We start from the raw sequence: 19,330 nt of genomic DNA, 5'->3' as shown, positions 1-19,330 counted from the left end.
CCCATGAAATTCTTACCAAGTGCTACTCCTAAAATATTTTACTCTTTGAGGTGGCTGCTCTAGCTTGCACAGTGATTGCTCAGGGGAACCCATGTAATGTTATATTAAGGATGCAATTAAAACAGGCATTCCCATATAAACCATTCATCCCTTAATTATGTACATTGAGTTGTCATACCTGTGACACTTACTTTTTTTAACTGTTTACCCTATATTTGTTTATTTGGGAACACTTTGATGGTTTTAACTTTTAGAAGTGTTAGTGAAGATGTTTATAATAATCTTTAGATAGAGGACCTTGGGACCCTAATCTAAACTATCATGATCATTCAAAGGATTGATAAAGATATATTTGTGTGTACCTCAAGCTTCATTGATTGCACATTTCCTTAAAAACATTTTTAAATCAAATACTGTATTAACCTTCTGAAGAATTTACAAAAATAAGGAAAGAGATTACTCAAAAATATGTATTATGGCACATCCTAGGTCCCTTGATCCACATGCACTGTCTTCGAAAGTCTGTGTCTTTTGGTTGGTGTTTTAGATAGTCTCATTGATACTTTTACTAGATACGCTTTATCCCTGTATAGAAACTAATCTTTTCTGATGTAATTTGCGCATAATAAATACAATTCACATAATTGTGTATATTCTTTTATGAGGAGTTGATCCTCTGTAGTGGATCATCAATGGCATATTTACTTTCTCTATCACTCCTTTTATTTGTAAAGCCATTATATCCACATCATTGTGTCAACTTTTGTGAAATGGCACTATGAATGTCATCTGATATAGTGATCTGCTGGAAAATATAATTTAAGATGTCATCCATTGTTTTTTGCTGGAGTTAGGGTGCAGGTAATGTCTCTGGTCAATAATTAGTGAGGAGTGTGCATACAATCTAAAATACCATTACGCAACAGAATTACAGCATATGGATGGTCATATAGCAGAATAGGGCTGCTTGAAGATCATCAACTAAAACATGTACTTGAGAGGGGCATATGTTTGGAGCAGGTTTTCACCTGCTTAGAGAACAGCATTTATTAGATTGTTCTGTTTTGCCATCTGGGTCCTGTAAGCCATACAAAATAAAATATATCTAGTCTCACTATGCAGAACTATTCAGAATTTTTAAAATCAACATTTCCTTCTTTTACCTATAACTGTGACGCCTATACCTTCTTGTGGTCAAATTTTGATCTCAAGATGTTTGTTGTCCAAAGGCATTGAAACATAATTATTTCAAATTTAGTGATTGCTTTGTGTAAATGTGTATTGTTGTTGCATACACAATATTACGTTGTGTTGCAAGACATATTTAAAAAAATGTCTTCTCTTTTTTTAGGCGTGATAAACTCTGGATCTGTATGGAGTTTTGTGGAGGTGGTTCTTTGCAAGATACTTACCATGGTAAGTTCAGCTGTTCTTGTAAACGCATTCACTTAGTTTTAAAGTTCAATATAATTTTAGGAGTATTTAAAGTTATCTGTATTTTAATATATGCCTATTTATATATTCTTGTCTTGGAATTGAATAGCTCTCGGTTTTGTCAAATAAGTAATCTCCAAAATATTTTTACTACGTTTTAGAAACATGAGGGCTACGCATTTGTCCTAGGTTATAACTGTCCATAACCATTATAAAACCAGTTTATAAGCTCATTCTGTAAATGATAAATAACCATGCCCAATTGTCAAATGCTTTCAGAATAATCCTACAGGACAAGGATTCCTACAAGAATGTATTGCTGCCAATGCATGTTAATTCTCGTTTGTTAAACATGTTACGCTTAAATTCTTTTATCTTGGAAAAATTGTGTTATATGGAATACCAAAAGCAAATGACAACAATACAAGAATTTTAAAATACGCATTGATGCTTGTTATTTCTGTCATAACATAGTTTTTAAGGATAACATAAAAGCTTTTATAAATAATTTTCAGTATTCAATTTCGAAATCTATTTTCAAAATCTTTTAAAAATATTCTGCTTGTATGTATGTCGCACATATCAAGGATGTCCAGTGTGCCAAATTCCAGAAAATGTTGCCATCTATTGAGTTAGCATTGGTCAACGGGTAATGATTCTGCCAGCAATGTACTGTTGAATATTTCCCCAGACTTCATAACTAAGGGGAGTTTACGTGGTGGTTTGTTTATTTGGCAGCCGCCCCCACATGCGCCTCTGATACATATAAATAGGAAGGACCTAGAAGAATGATGTTTGCTGATGGCTCTGTGGCATTTTTTGAAGTTCGAGCACCCTTTACAGATCTGGGATCAGTACTCACTACGGTCAAGACTGCCTGTAGAGGTGCTTGGATATGATAAACTTGTTTTTTAGTTCTCTCTAGACGGTGCATGCGCTGTCTCGAAGAGACGAGTTTTGTTTAATCTCTCTGCTTCAGCCCACCCATTGCCTCACTCCTTTGCCAGTCTTCTATCCATTGTCCCCATGAGTTCATGACATTCATGCATCATTCCTCCTGTTGTGTTTAGCCCACCCCACGAGAATGGACCATGTACTTGTATCCATCCACAGCTCCCTTTTAGAAGCTACTTTTTAGGTCTCGCCTGAAGTTAGCAGCGAGCATGCGCTGCTCTCACCATTGCGAGGGCTTCTTGGAATCGATACGGTTCCAGAAGCCCCGTGTCCGCTCCGCCTGCAAGTCCCATTGGCCGTGCGTCGTTTCTCTTAATTACTTATGCTAAACCTACTTATTTGATTGCACCGGAGGGTTTTTAGTCCCTACTGGCTGCCACTCTGTCTGCTTGAGGCCACGCCCACCGGGATTGGATCTTTCACTGGTGGCGTGAGACGGTGGGTTTTATGACTGGGTGCACTTTTTTTTTTTTTTACTATTGCGTGTGTTCTCACGGTTAAGTGGCGTGGCGACAGCTGTTTGTGTTCTTGTTATCATTTGTGTCTGTTTGTAGTGTTACCATTTGTGTCTGAATGAATATAGCGCAGTGAAGGCAGACTCTGAGCGCTAGACGGTGAAGCACTCTGCAGACACTCGGGGGCAGTGGGTGGGGAGGGGGCACTCATATGTCCGTGTGGCTTCCCTTGCAAACCTCTTCACACACAATGTAAACATTACATTTTTTTAGCATTTAATACAGCTTCCGCAGATTTACTAAGCACTCCCAGTGCTGGTAGATACTAGAACTAAGACTCACATCACAAGCCCGCCAGCACATGCCACTCCTGTCCCTGAGTATACAGCAACATGTGCCATAGGCTAACACTTCAGTGCGGCTGCAGGGTATGTATCCGCTGGGTAGATAACCAGCTTAAGTAGTTCCATTATAAGTTAACATTTGGCACAGTGGCACGTTTGTTATCACTAGCGGCACGAATATTGGTTGGGAGTTGGATTATGCCGACTGGAGAAGGTAGTAAAGCTGCATGTATGTGTGGGGGAGAACGGGAGGGGAGGGCACACAACAATAAAGGCTAGTCTCACGGTGGATCGCAGGCGGGTCGTTGCATTATTTGACTGTGTCTGGTGCATTGTGACTGATACAAGCTGCAACCCCAGAGGAGGAAAGAAAGTGGGGGCGGGTGGGAAGGAAGGAAAGACCAGCATTGAAAATGCAATAGGTCTCACCTTTGATTAAGTTAAAGCCATTTGGTTTTCTAATGGTATTGTATAGCAAAGCAAATGGCTTTAACTTAATGAAAGGCGAGATCTATTGCATTTTCAATGCTTGTTACTTTGTGTTTGAGAACTCCACATGAGAGCTCATGTTTTTACAAAGCTCTGTCTTCTCCCAGCCGGGCTTCATTTCAAACTGCTCCCGTTTTTTCACTTCTGTGTTATTACTTAAACAACACACATTTCACTATATCCAACAAAGCGAAAGGATCGTTGCTATTTTAACAATATTGGTTCTGTTTTGCAAAAAAACAAACGCACACAATGAAATGGCATTGAGCATTTAAATTCAAGCTTTGTTTTACCATGTGGTGGGTTACTCTAGTGTTTGAAAATGTAATATCCCACACAGTATCCCATCACATTCTATTTGCATTATACAGCGCAGGCTGAATCCTAGCGCTTTTTTACATGAATTTCAGCCATGCTGCTATTTACCATGGCTAAAAAGACGTTGACATTGACAACGCCAATGGGTCTTGGATTGCTGAGACCTATTGGTTTGCCAATCCTTGCTATTTTGTCATGCCATTCTGAAGAACTTGTACGTCTTTTATTTTGTAACAAATTCTTAGTAGTCTTCTCATGAGGGTGCATATGTAAGTGCCGGTTACTCACTGCAGTGACTCACTGGTTATCCCTGGTCTTGCGTTCATCATGTGACCCACCAACAAATCGAATCCGTGGCATCCAGGGATTTTAAATGACAGACCTACTCTGTAAGAAGGCACCCACTTTCCCATTGTTGGTCCAGCTGTCCTGTGACTATGGAGGAGGGGGACAATGAAAATAGTGCAAGAGAATCTGTGATGAGGAACTTCTACTTTTTAATCAGCAAAAAGGATTGGTTTTTTTTTCTCACAAAAATAGCAGAGGCCAATCAATGGCCATATTACATAGATTGCCTCGGAGGTGCATGCATAAGGCGTGTGTCCCCTTTTTCGAAGCCCCGGGAACTATAGAATTACAGAAGATCCATAGATGCATGGAGGTGTACTGAGCGTCTGGCACTAAGATGTAGCACACTGGGCATTCACCCTAGGATAACCCCTGCAAGTGGAAAAGGGAGTATCTTGGATGCCAGAGACATCCCCTTCTAGGTGGGTGCAGTCACTCAATGCATTTGCCTGCAGGGAGATCTCTATTAGCCTTTGAGGTGTAGGCTGGGTGTCACCTATGCTGTGAAAGACGGAGTGGCTTCTTTAAAGAGAGGCTCTTCTTTTCCTTAATGCCCTACCCGGAGCATAACTGCAAATTTGCGGCGGTGCTGAGGTCAGCATCACCATTGTGCCCACTGCACTGCGGTAAAATTGCACTGCAGCTCCAATGGGGACAGTATGTCATAAGTGTAATACAGCCCTTTATGTATTGCAGGTATGCCTGTTAACATTTTGAATGAGTTATCAAATGATAATGTATAACCCATGATTTGTTTTCTTACAGTAACTGGTCCTCTGTCAGAACAACAGATTGCCTATGTTTCCAGGGAAACACTACAGGTATTTAACTCTCTTCATTTCAGTTAGTACGTATGTTAAAGCCGTTTCTTCCTGTGCAGTGTTCACATGAAACAGCTATGCTTACATTTCTTTCAACATGTTTTTTCCATATTCACCTCTTTTTCTAATACTCCCCCACCTCTTTTCTCTTAACTAGAAGAGATGGCACATCCTTCTAATAACCCCATGCTCTGGCAAACGAAAAAACGAAAACATTCTGCTGTCTAAGTGTTAGTCTCTGGCCAACATGGCACATCTTTAAGGGTATGCTAACAAGGTCATTATGCAGGAAGAAGATTTTGTTTACTGACTTAATTGCCAATCTTGGATGCTAATCCTGACTTCTTGACCAAGAAAGCTATTGGGTAGCTGAGAGAAACCAGCGCTGCTTGTCATCTTGAATTCAGGTGGAAAGCCCAAGAACAATTTGACATCTATATCTGAAAGAGACTATTAGTTATGGATTCCTCACCTTAGAATTACCCCCAGGTGTCAGACTGGATCCGAAGAATTTTTTCCTCCGCAATACCTTGAGTAAGTAGAAGTACAAGAAGAAGGCGAAGAAGCATCGTCACTCTTTGTGTTTTCCCCGTCCGTCGTCCGCCGCAACGAGGGACGCGAAAGGGAGTCATCCGGCTAAGCCCGCAGAGCCTATTGGGTCGACTCCGGCCTTCCCTCCCTTTCTGGGACATGGAGCGACTCCTGCCCAGCTTCAAAGCTTTTACCAAGTCTTATATTCTATCTTTGGGCAGCCGGACTCCGCTCGGGCTCCACGGACTCGGTTGGGGGTTCTAGGACTACGATTTTGGCGGCTTCAGCTCCGGCGCCTCAGGGCCCCCCAAGGATCCAGGCCTAGATCCGGATCTGCGCCTGTCGACCTCATGACACCTCCCCTGGTGCCGAATCCAGTGACAACAAAAGTGGAGATTAGGACTACCCTGACAGAGGTGCTTCAACCGGCAGCTGGCTCCTCGGAGTCCCTGCTGCCGTTCAATGAGGCCTTTATGGTCATCCTTTTGGGCGCTTGGTCCAAGCCTAACACAGGGGCTCCTGTGTGTGGACAGGATGATTGCCAGACGCCACCGCCCGGCCGACCCCATTTTCCTCTCTTCCCATCCTACCCCCGAGCGTTTGGTAGTCCAAGCCTTCACGTCCAAAGGTGCATTCCCTAACACACCACCTAATAGGGAATCCAAGAAGCTGGACCACCTTGGGAAGAAGAGGTTTTCTTCCTCCAGCTTGGGTCTGCAGTCTGTGAACACTGCATGCCTGTTGGGCCTTTACTCCCTCTTGGTGTGGGACACGGTTGCGCAGGTGTTGCCACAGTGCTTTTGCTAAAGTCTGACCTATTTGTATTGTTCATGACAATGTCTTTTAATATTATAAAAGGCATTGACATTTACAATGCCAATAGCTCAAAATCTTGCAATTGCGAGACCTATTGCATTGTAAATGCTTGTTCAATAATATTGTAAAGTGCTTTTGTACTGATTTCACAGTTATGTTTAGCTATTATGTATACAGAATATACATGGCTGTGTGCATATCGGTTACACATTTCTGGTCTTTGATATTGAAAAAAAATAAAAAAGAGAATGGAAATAGGTTTTAAAGTGCTTTGTGGTTGTTTCACCTTTCTCGCTTGCCGTGGTGCCTCGAGCGTTTCCACGACTCTAATAAGTCATGTTCTGACTGTCAGACCAGGGCACTGAAGGCCATGCGTGGGCAAGCTTTGTAGATCCTTGCGGTCCGGCAGTAGACATTGGCCAGCGAAATTCTGTGAAATATCCTTTATACCAAGGAGGTATTATTGTTTATCTTTCTTGGTGTACGGATTATGTCTCTAGTGTTTGCGTTGAGGTTCATTCCTCTCGGTGTAATGGGAATGGGTTCTGAGAGTCCTTTTTGGATTTTATCAGGAGAATTCTTTGTCTAATATTTCTTTATTGTCGTGAAGAATTCAGATGACATGGCTTTTGTCTTGCCCTTGGCCCTTTTGTTCAACAAGTTTTCTTTCCCCCTAGGGGGTGGATAATAATGCCTGATAACTTCTCAGGTAGCAGAAGACCTTTGAATCTCTCCCAGTTCTTGTACCTGGAGTCGCAGCACCGTAGTTCTTTGGCCATGTATCCTTCTCTGTATGGCTGATGTGAGGGAATGTTGGTACTTGGCCTGTGGTCTCCTGCCATCATTCAAGGACTTTGGGCTCTATATTTTGCTGAGAAGCATAATTGGACGGATTGTTGGATGTTGTACCTTGCCATGCACCCTCAAATGTTCCTCTCTCGGCTATTAGTCCAGAGAGTATTCTCTGATAATGTTTACCACCTGTTCTTGCTGACTGTATGTTTCTAGAGATATTTGGCTGGCCGGACTGCTGTTGTAGATTGGGGGATTTTGGGTTTCGTATAGAGCATGAGCCCATTTTCATTATTCATTGTGCTGTTAATCACATAGCTCGAACCAATACACATCCCACCAACTGTGCATGCCTGGCTGTTCGGGGGAGGGGGGGGGGGCTCGGAGCCCAACCACTACATTAATGCATTATGTTTAATTACATCTTTCTCACTTGGAACGTACGTGGGTTGAGATCCATGAGGAAGCGACTTAAAATATAATGCAATGCATATGGCTTATGGGAGTAGACATTGCACTCCTCCAGGAGACACACATAGCGAGGACAGAGACACCAAGACTCCATAATTGGGGCGGGGGCGATAAACACCATGGCATTCTCCCCTAATGTGCGACTAACACTGATCTAGGTGAAGGCAGGTATGCCGCTTGATCCTGTGGCTATGCACATAGATACAGAAAGCAGGTATGTTATGCTCTGGGCGCACCTAGACTGAATGTAGGGCAAATAAATGCCTCAAAATGTTGACACCTCTACTGTCAGCCGAAGTGGGCGTGCCTATGGTCTTAAGTGGGGACTACAGTAGTGTGGAGGATATACACTTTGACAGATCGTTGGTGCTGCTAGTGAATGCACCTATGGTGAAACGGGCTGAGGACTTCTGGGAATGTGCAGGCGCTGAAACTAAGTAGATTGTTGAATGGGGTGCACCAGGAGTACTTGTTTTACTCCCAGTCCATGATTTACACGACCAGCTGGACCAATTCCTGTGTGCCAGTGTGTTGTACTCCTGGCTGCCCTTGCGGTGGTTTCCGGTCTGCACACAAACTTGAGCAAGTTCTGTGCCTTCCTTGTTTCCCCTTCCCCTTACCTACGTTGCAACTGTAGAAAGGGCTCCCCAGGTCCTCAAATTCCTGGGGATCAGGGTATTTCACTGTAGAGCAGATGTAAGAGAACTGAACTTGGGAGGGTTTTTCCGAGCCTTAACAAGTAAAATAGGGATTTTGGAGATTCCTTAAACTGGCAATCAGGGCTAGTATTGAATTGTCTAAAATGGTAATCCTGCCACCAGTTCTGTACCAGTTTGTAAACCTGCCTATGTGGATACCGCAAAGCTGGTTCAGGGAGCTGAATACCTTGTTGCACTGGTTGATCTGGGCTCGGAGTCTGCATGGGGTCTCGCTGAAGGTGCTGCAGTGCTTGATGGAACTGGGGGGCCTAGGATTGCCTAATTTCGTGTTGTATTTCGTAATCTAGCAGGCTGAGGTGACTGGCTGGGTGACTGGTATGGCTCCATATGTTGAAACTGGGAGAAGTAGGAGACCCATGTCACAGGGGTGCCGTTATCGTCTTGATATTAGAAGCGGGCTTGAGGGCGGTGCAGTGCCGTGCCCACAATTACTGACAGTAATGCTATGCTGCTGGAAATAGTTGGTCTGGAAGGCACGGCATTGTCCACTACATGCACCTCGGCCTGTAGTGAGCGTGCCCACACCTGGTGGAGGATACCTCACAGGATGCGGGGGTGGACCGCAGTCGTGCTGAAGGCAGGGTTTGCGCCCTTGATGACTTTGCCAGAGAAGACAGCCACCGGCAGAATTCTTGATCTTCCTCACATTAATGGGGTCGATGTACTGTCTGTGGTTGGTGGGCCTGGCGGAGCCCCATACCCATGAATTGTTGCAGATGCTTCTGCCATTTGCTGTTGGACGCAGGCTCGTCTCCTGTATCTAAAGGACTGCTTTGTCTATGGTGAAGGGCAGGCTACCAGCTCTACAGCCAAGATGAGAGACCAACCTGGGAAGACCATTCAAGGGAAACAAATGGTCGCGAAACACATGCTTCGACTACACACAATCCATCTACTTGCACCGTAAATATCTCACTCCACATAGATTAAACATCCTTGGCAGAGGGGCTAGTTATACAAATTGAGGGGAGTACGCAGGAAGCCTATTGCTACCTTGTGGGAGGTAGTCTTTGCAGTATAAGGAATGAGCAGTTCCTAGGGGTTACGGACTAGGACGGGGGGGGAAAGGGGAAGAACAGGTCTTTCTTCGAAATGCCCTCACACACCCCAAGGGATGTCATGCTTCATCATATGGGCATTTGCCCCTCGTCAGGCCGGCGCTGCAATGCCTGATGTGCTCCCGAAACCGGGGCTCTTTTTCGGGGATCTTTTGAAGAAGCCGTATGGGTGCGTGTGGGTGTGAGGGCTGGGTAGTGCACAAGGAGTGAGGTAAGTAAAAAAGGTTTAGAGCCGTCCTACTTAATTCAAGTTTTAATTATTGAGGTAGCGCCAGCCTTATTAAAATTATGTAGAAGCCCTGTGTAGGAATGATGTTCCATAAGGGCTAATCAAGCGTGGGTGTGGTCAACATGTTTCGTGCCCCAGCTGCCCCAGAAGTGGTCAATGGCACTTCGTCAGGACCAAATTGAAAGTGTGAGGTGAGTGCACTACCGTTTAGCACTAGTTGCTAGAAACGGTAGGGGGTAATTAATTAGGAACTGGTACTGGGATGTAGAGAGACCTGTGGGAGAAGGGAGATAAAGGGGAATAAAAACAAGAAGTGGAGAAAGGGAAACATAACCAGCGGTTAGACCAGCCTAGAGGCATACAATACATGTACTGGAGGGTGATGCGGTGAAAAGCACACAAGTGATGTTTAAAAGTGAATTCACTGTATAAGCTCGAAGTCCGGCCAGTGGGTGAAGGTGGACAAAGTCGGTGCGGCGTGACTATATCAATGACCGGGTGCCAGGAGTGGTTGCTTGGCAGGCGACCCAGTGCAACGGGAACGGAAAATAGGCGATCTCATGTGACTCAGTTGAGGAACCAAATATATTCATCTGATCAGTCGTAAGTGTTGGTGAGATTCTCTATAAACGTTCGTCACAATGCACTTGTGTGTTGACAAAAAATAAATAATTGACATAATTAAACGGGTCGTAGTAGACCGAAACCGGAAAAACACTGACTATTAGAAAAAAAGGGAGCTAAATACAGCCAGCCTTTGAGGAGAAAGACGAGGAGACTAAAAGTGAATTGTATGTAACTGACAAAGAAGCATGCAACTAGACGTGCTGGTGTCAGAGGTGTAACGTGCCGGGCACACGGTGAAGACTCACCCCTCGTGACCTAGTTCCGGCTGACGGGGAAAGAACAGAGCACATTAGTTGCTCCGGTGTCTATGAAAACAAATAAGGGAAAGGAACAAGGGGGTCAGATTACACCAAACCGGTCACAAGAACTGAGCGGCGAATAGGCTTACCGTCTAGATCCAGGCAACCGATAGAATACTCACGGAGGTAGACGAGCAACTTGCCGGTGTCCTACCCTCGCTCTGGGCCCCGTAGGGAAAACTTCCGGGGGATATCCTTAAGTAGCGCCGTAGAAAAACGTCCCTGAACGTGGCGGCCATTTTGGATAGGGCTATCTTGGCGCTTCTATCAGATAACATCCGGGAAGAGGTTGTGACCAGAGTTTTTTATCGTGGCAGCCATATTGTAACAGGGAAAGGATTAGGTTGGATATGAACAGTAAAGATGTTAATCAAATTGGAAAGGGAGAAGTGTAATATTTATTACGTGTAGGGTAAACAGCTTGCCTATGGTGATGTTATTGTGATTCGGTGGAATGATGAAGCATGACATCCCTTGGGGTGTGTGAGGGCATTTTGAAGAAAGACCTGTTCTTCCCCTTTCCCCCCCGTCCTAGTCAGTAACCCCTAGGAACTGCTCATTCCTTATACAGTACTTCCTTGGTGCCTACGAGCAGGACCTCACAAACTTGGCTCCGTGTCCCTCTTTGGTTAAAAGGTAGTCTTTGCAGCCTTCATGGATCCAGGATGCTGACTACCTCTTGAAATACCGTGAGGATTACTGTCCTAACCCCATAACCGCACATTCCAGACTCATGCTTCTTTGCTGCATAGCGGTCGAAGAAGAACATTTTGCAGTCCTTGTTTATTGACACTATTGCATTATATGATGCACTGTTGATTGGGTATTGTTTGTGATTGTACTGGACTATGTGGGTTGGAAACGTGTTCTGTTATTGTTACGCATGGTTGTGTGGGAACATCCTGAATAACGTTTTTTAGCTCATACTGTACTTTGGATCCTACGTCTCTCCGTGAACCCTCACCTCTGCCTCCCAACACCTAGGGTGAGGCCTGCAGGCGCCTGATCTAGGCACTTAAAGCCACAACCTCTGCGACGCGGATTGCCCCTGCCCCCTTCACCATGTAATTACCGCTCAGCCCACAATTTGGGGAACAGCAACACTGAGCATGGAACCTATGTCTATCCTTTGCAGCCTGCTTCCTTACCTCCGAGCCCCTTTATTTTCTTCCCCTTCACCCCTGTACCCTCCCTGGTTCTCTACAAATGGTAAATACCAGCCTCCCTGCAATACCCTCATTGTAGCATCATGTTGTATGGTACCTGATTGTATTGTGCAATGTTAAACGAGGAAAACAAGTAAAAAGCATTTCAAGACAAAAAAAGCACGCTGTTGGTCTGTGAAAAACTTTAAATGGGTGGGGAAGCTGAAGTGGCATGTTTGTTTTCTGACTTCTCTTTGTATAAATTTAGGAATTACTGCAAAATTGATAGGAACTATTGTACCTAATTGCAGCGACTTTTTACAGCTCTATTGAAAGAAATATTGAATTTAACAAACCGAAAATAATATTCCTGGTTTATAACGGATGCCTTGTGTTTTCTTTATTGCCGCAGGGCTTATACTACCTTCACAGTAAAGGAAAAATGCATCGAGACATAAAGGTAAAGCTGAGATGATTTTTGTTCAGATCGCATGCTGGCTTTAATTTCTTCAAACTATAACATGAGAAAGCCACCTAGTGGTAATAACAATATACTGAAGGTGTCGTCTTCTATGTTTCTTTATGCAGCCCTGGTTAATTGTGGGTTTATGATTGGTCACTTCATTCTCGCATCCCGCTGTCAATTTCTCTTTCTTTTCTCTTCATTTCAATATATTTTTTGATTCTTCATCAGTTTGGCAGTTTGAATGATGATCTTTGCCGAAATTATGTGTTTTGTTTTTGCCATTTCCAAGAAAAGTTTCTGAACTTGTGCAAGAAAATACACCCCCTTCCCTCCCACACACACCCCACATATATGTGTGAGTTTATGTATTTGAGATAGAGTTGAAGTTTGTATTTGAGATAGAAGCGAAGTGTGTAGTATGGTATTTAATACCATTGAGTGTGGGGAGGGGCCATGGCCATGAGTGGCGAAGCCTTGGCTGGGTCATAATTATTCTTCTCTGCCTCAATAATGGAAATAAATAGCATGGATTTATACAACGTTTATGTCACGCTGCTTTCTCATGTGTAGTCGTTAGACATGAAGGGCCCTCCTGACTACTGCAGCTGTTTTGGTCTTTAACAGCATTGTAACAAGCAGTCTGGGAGACAGTAAGTGTTTTGTCACTGCAGTTTTGCTGTACCTTGGCGATGACAGGAAAGGTAACTTCAAGTGTATTATTAAATGCGAGAATGTGTGTTTATTAGTATACCTGCTCTAAATAACACATGCTAATAGGCCACATTTGCTTTCACTGGCATGACTTAAATATATTTCTGATGGATACGTCTAGCCGCAGAGTTCTCACCTGTAGTAAAATCTCCAGGCCCCATACAGGATCTCCACTCTGCTTGGTGGCGCTGTGGGCTCCATGTTGGCTTTGTGCTTACCCAGAATTGATGGAATGAAGCTGCATTACATGTACCTCCACTGAGCACCGACGTCTGTTCCTTTCTTTCCACACCTTTGAATCCAGTTCCTTAGATCTGCTCCCATTTTCGTCGATCTTTAAACACCTTCCAAGTTACAAATCCACTGTCCAAGGGAACAATGTCCCTGCAAAACCTGGTTTCAAACCATCCCATGACTGCCAACAATTAATTTCCGGGCTTGGGGCACGCCTCTCAAGTTGTGTGATAAGTTCAAAGGTCCATTGGCGACGCCGCATCCGATCAAGGCCTTTAATGAGGAAATGCTGCACATATTTGGCACTCTTCTGGACTCCCTCAGATGCTCCTTCATGCCCAAGGTTCAGCAGGGGTCTCCAGTCTGGTTAACTCTGGCGGATCTGTCTTCATTGCCATCAGAGCCCCTGGAATCCTTTTCTAGTGATGAACTGACTTTGGTGCAGACTTTCACTCTGGCACGAATACTTCCGTCAGTTCCTTTCCCACTCACAATGGTACCAGTGCTACTGAAGGTGTATATGATTCCAACTCTGATGCCTGTCCCGAGACAGTTTTTTCTCAACCTCAACCGAGGTCACACTCTGAATTCACTGCGATGTACTTTGTATCCTTAACACATGAATCTGACCCCCGCTTCCATTACCACAGAGACATACTCGAGCCTCATTGTCTTTTTCCTTCTGATTTTAACCATAACTTGTAAGCTTGTAAACACAACAGAAGCTGCTCCAAGTATTGTGACTGAAACCTAGAAACTGCTAGGTGAAGCGAGTGATGGCATTTCACAAAAAGTTAAGGACTGTCCTCGCACACCACCTGGTGTCATGCTTCATCATCGGCAGTCCTCTCTCTCCAAAAACTTGGTTTGATGGAGAGCAGGGAGGCACTTCTACAGCTAAGTGGGGGCACATTTAAGTGAGTGAGTTTAAAAATCAGTAAAATCTCCAGAATTAAATTTATTCTGAGGAGGGGAATATATGATATTAAAATACAAGACCGGTGAGCGTGGGGAGCTTATTGCCCCATCACTGTAGTGGTAAGTGTTGTCTAACCATAACTTGCCACCACCCGGAGATGTTGATGGTGGGGAAGATTTATCTCTTCACTATGATGATGATATTTTGTACCTTGACTTAAAGGAGGTCAGTGAGTTTGATACTTACACGGATACAGGGTTGATTTCGCCTTTTGAGCCCCCAGTGGAAAAGAGTGCTTCCTTTGATTTGTTTATTCGACATGCTGCTGAGGTCTTGAGCTTACAGCTGACATGCTAAAGTTAAAACAAAGACTACAGAGTTTTTACAGACCTGAACCTCGTTCATCTGAGCTTTTGTTCCTGTTTAATGTACCCTAAGTAATTTCCTACAACCTCCTTGGTCATGGAGTCAAAGAAGATTAAGGTGTTCGGAAAAAGTAATGTTCTCTTCAGCTAGCCTAAGCTTGAGGTCTGTAATGCTGTTTGCCTATTGGTCTAATATACGCACATCGTCTGGGTCATGGGCAGCGTGATCTTTTCAGGGTTCCCGGAAGAATTTTATATCTCCTTGGCTCAAACTGTTATAGATAGTCAAGATGCAGCCAGATATGTGATTTGTGCTGGCCTGGCTACTGCTGACTGTCTGATGCAAGCGATCAGCTCTAGTGTGGTGCTCACTCACCATGCATGGCTGCGATCTAGAAGGTGTTTGGATGAATGTCTTTTCATGCCTCACTGGTGTTCACAAATGTGGTGGTGGTGATCACCATCCATCATCAGTTATTAGTTTTCCCCTACCTTGACAATTGGCTGTTGAAGGCAGGCTCGCCACAGTCTATCGGGTATCACAGTTAGGGCAGCGCTAAGAGTTCTTGGCCTGTTAGCTTCTTTAGTCCTGCTTGTTGACTAAACCAGCTGGTATATGCAGGTTCTCCAATGTAATCTGAAGTCTCAGTGGGTCCAGCATCAAGGAAAAATCTTGGTTGCCATTTACGTTTCAGAGGAGACTGCACGAGATCTGCAGTGGCGAAGGCTTGACTGCATCTGGACCATTTGCAACCGCCTCTACCCAGATATGAACATTAGTGCCCCATTAGTGAGAGACTGGGAGGGGGGATGTTTGAATGGGGGATCTCTTAATAAGATTGTGAAGGATCTTATGCATGTCTACCATATGTGGGTGCTAAGCAAACAAATGGACGGAATGGTGAATAAATCATACATTCACCCCCAGTCAAGAGATCTGGGTTAAATCCATTGTTCATTTGCTCACCATGCCACTCCAGTTTAAACCCAGCCATATGCAAATCGGTCTTGACCCTGTGCCTCATGGGAACAGTTCAGACCGAACTGCCAAGCCAGGTCCTCCCTGGACCGGAAACAAGCATCCTGGGACCGATTTCTGGGTATTACCCTTCATCAGCCAGGCTAGCTTGAATCCATGCGTTACAACAAACAATTGATGGACGGAATGCTGACAATGCAGACATTCTCCCCCAGTCAAGAGATCTGGGTTAAATCCATCGTTCTTTTGCCCACTACACCACCCCAGTTTAGACATGGCCATATGCAAATCAGTCTTGACCCTGTGCCTCATGGGAACAGTCCAGCCCAAACTGCCAAGCCATGTCTTCCCTGGACCGGTATCAAGCATCCTAGGACCGGTTTCTGGCTATCAGCCGTCATCAGCCAGGATAGCTTGACTCCAGTGGCGTAGTGAGCACGGTTCCCACGTCTGGGAATACCCATCCCACTTAGGGCGAAAAGCGTTACAACAAACAATTGATGGCCGGAATGCTGACAATGCAGACATTCTCCCCCAGTCAAGAGATCTGGGTTAAATCCATCGTTCTTTTGCCCACTACACCACCCCAGTTTAGACATGGCCATATGCAAATCAGTCTTGACCCTGTGCCTCATGGGAACAGTCCAGCCCAAACTGCCAAGCCATGTCTTCCCTGGACCGGAATCAAGCATCCTAGGACCGGTTTCTGGCTATCAGCCGTCATCAGCCAGGATAGCTTGACTCCAGTGGCGTAGTGAGCACGGTTCCCACGTCTGGGAATACCCATCCCACTTAGGGCGAAAAGCGTTACAACAAACAATTGATGGACGGAATGCTGACAATGCAGACATTCTCCCCCAGTCAAGAGATCTGGGTTAAATCCATCGTTCTTTTGCCTGGGGAAGAATGTCTGCATTGTCAGCATTCCATCCATCATTTGTTTGTTGTAAAGCTTGAATCCATGGGCACAGTGAGCAAGGGACCCACGTCTGGGCATACCCATCCCACTTAGGATGAAAAGTGCTACGCAAACAAATGGACGGAATGGTGAATAAATCATACATTCACCCCCAGTCAAGAGATCTGGGTTAAATTCATTGTTCTTTTGCTCACCGTGCCACCCCAGTTTAGACCCAGCCATATGCAAACCAGTCTTGACCCTGTGCCTCATGGGAACAGTCAAGACTGAACAGCAAGCCAGGTCCTCCCTGGACCGGAAACAAGCATCCTGGGACCGGAAACAAGCATCCTGGGACCGGTTTCTGGGTATTATCCTTCATCAGCTAGGCTAGCTTGAATCCAGTGGCACAGTGAGCAAGGGACCCACGTCTGGGCATACCCATCCCACTTAGGGTGAAAAGTGCTTTGCAAACAAATAATGGATGGAATATGTGGGTGGCAAAGCCATCACTAGAGTTTGCCTGCAAGAGGGATGCTGGTGCACGAATGAGGGCTCACAGAGGGGACAAAACGCTGAACGTCATCTTATTGGCTGCCAAGTGTGCTAGCCAATGCCTTCTCTGCATCTCACCTTTGCAAGGGGTGCAGTACCACAGCAGAACCAAAGGGGGCATTGTTTGGCACTTTTGCAGAGCTTGTAAAGCAGGGAAAATGCAGCAGGTCTTCTGTTTTGGGTTCTGGATGTGCACTGCCAGGAGTTGACAAGGTTTTGTGTAAACGAAGCATGCTTGGATGCTGGAAGAATTCCACTGGGTTTCCTTAATATTTCAGGCTCATAAACTGTCCTGCTTGATTCATTTTATGCAACAGCATGGGTATAATAGGCTCCCATCATGCACTAGCAACAAATGATCTTCTTAGGGTTGTGGTGGTGCTCTCTAACGTTTGTGTTGGAGGCAGGTCAGGTCCCATCCAGAGTCCACTAGTGGAGATATTAGATGGCAATTATTTTTTAAAATGGCAGCGGCTCTGTACAATATGGACGCGCAACTATCTCTGCACCCAACAGTCTCTTGAATGCTTTACTGAATACCTGCTCCTTTAATGTTGGTTCGAACCCTGGCCATGATTTGTGTATTTCATCGGAACATTTTAAGCCACTTGACATTCACTCATTGTTAAGGCACAAACTGTACACTCAACTGTAGGACATTCTTGTGAAATAACTTAGATTAATGTGCGAATGACAGTGGCGATACTACTCATCATATTTCGTGTTACATAAATAATAAGTCAATAAAAAAATATATATTTAATTACAAGGATGTATTTTATTTACGGCATGAACTGTCTGCAATGTAGGGTCAACTGATTTTAGCGCATAACAAGGCCGACTCCTCACAATGTTTATATAAATAATTAAACGGAAACCGGGTATCGGTGGCACAGTAATAATAATGCAACAGTCATCAGTGTACCTTTTCTTAGGAAGCATGTTACAGTGTGTGTGGCAGTATCCCTTGCAGGTCAGCCCAACCTTGTGTTAAATATAGCAGTCTAGAATTGGATGAAGCAAAACCTAATTTACAAAAACTGACTGCGTGTAAGGGAAACACTGGCCATTTTTATACCGTCATTTAGAGGTTCTGCATCACAGACATTCTTATGGGCAAATTTGTTGTAACGCATTTGATAGCACTCAGGAGGTTATGAGGAATGAAGAGACTTAAGTGAAGAGAAGATTGTTCGTAAAAGAAAATGGCCAAAGTGGACACCCCATGATTTGAACATATGATAAAAACCAATTAAAGACAGTATCTTGCCTCCAATGGAAACTAAAGAATTCACCTCATACATCTCTAGAGGGGAGTTGGCGACAAGATGGAAAAAAAGATAAGTTAATTGTAACTGACAGCTTATGATTATTTTCATATAGTGCTATGAGTGAACAGTAATTGAATGTATCAATGCAGCGCCCTTAATGGTTAAGTCAGTAATATCACACGGAAATGGATAGACTAGCAATTAAATCACTTCATCTTTAGTCAACAAAAAGAGAGCTGTGTAAAGCTGTTTGGCACAAAGGAAAAATAGTGTCGACTACAAACTGAGTTTTTTACACGTAATAGCAATTTTGAGTAATGGTAAAGTTCACCAGACCACAGGGCTTTTAGCGAGAAGGCAGTGAAGCCATGAGAGTAACTTTATAAAAACACTCAGAAATTAATGGCACCAAGCTGTGGGAAACAAAGGACGTAGCATAGAACCATGTAGTGCAGAACCATACAGTAAATATCAGCATGATTTCTTACGTAATGGTATTAAAGTAGCAGATCGTATGATCTTGCTGGATATTGTGTACAGTATAGTGCTGGTATGGTAGGTGAAAGACTCCAAAATTACTGAAGCAGTAAAGGTGTAAAGAAAGCTTACAATGCTAGATGATGAGAGTGCTGGCCTTCGCCAACCGACGCTCAGTATCCTGTGATTCTGCGCAAATCACTTTATCTTCCCGTGCCAAACAAAAATGAATGTGCCCATTAGTAACGAAACTGGTGCTAATGTAAAGTTCTCTGGTACCCGATATCTTTGGTCTAATTTGCGCTGTATATAACTCTAAAAAATAAAAAAAACAACAACATTCAACTATAACCTGCGGTGGTAATACATCACTAAAATGAATGCAGCAGAAAGGCAAGTCATACATTCACTGGATGCCCAGTATGGTGGCTTGCAAGGGTCAGTCATCATATTGAAAGCTTTAGAATTGTATCTGGTTATTAAGCTCGCGGTTGAACACTATGGAAAGGAAAAACATTATACTTGTGTTCACTAATTAGGGGCACTTTTTTAGGATTGTCTTGTCTTTATTTAAGAGGGTTTTACTTGATAAATCACAAACATTT

General features: G+C 44.0%; 1 protein-coding gene across 8 annotated transcripts in view; it reads left to right on the top strand.

Annotated features, from left to right (window-relative positions):
- Positions 1–19,330, top strand: part of MAP4K3 (mitogen-activated protein kinase kinase kinase kinase 3) — a 1,115,786-nt gene that overhangs the window by 208,281 nt on the left and 888,175 nt on the right. For all 8 annotated transcript variants that reach the window (XM_085612074.1, XM_085612073.1, XM_085612071.1 and 5 more), the window contains exons 4-6: positions 1,352–1,416; positions 5,108–5,163; positions 12,263–12,310. In XM_085612074.1, the coding sequence (XP_085468200.1) occupies positions 1,352–1,416; positions 5,108–5,163; positions 12,263–12,310 (169 nt within the window). The remainder of the gene's footprint in view (positions 1–1,351; positions 1,417–5,107; positions 5,164–12,262; positions 12,311–19,330) is intronic.

The sequence above is a fragment of the Triturus cristatus genome, chromosome 6 (genome assembly GCF_964204655.1).
Source record: "Triturus cristatus chromosome 6, aTriCri1.1, whole genome shotgun sequence".
Taxonomy (NCBI): Eukaryota; Metazoa; Chordata; class Amphibia; order Caudata; family Salamandridae; genus Triturus; species Triturus cristatus.
Note: the sequence above shows the minus strand (reverse complement) of the source record. Positions and strands in the feature narration are given on the sequence as shown.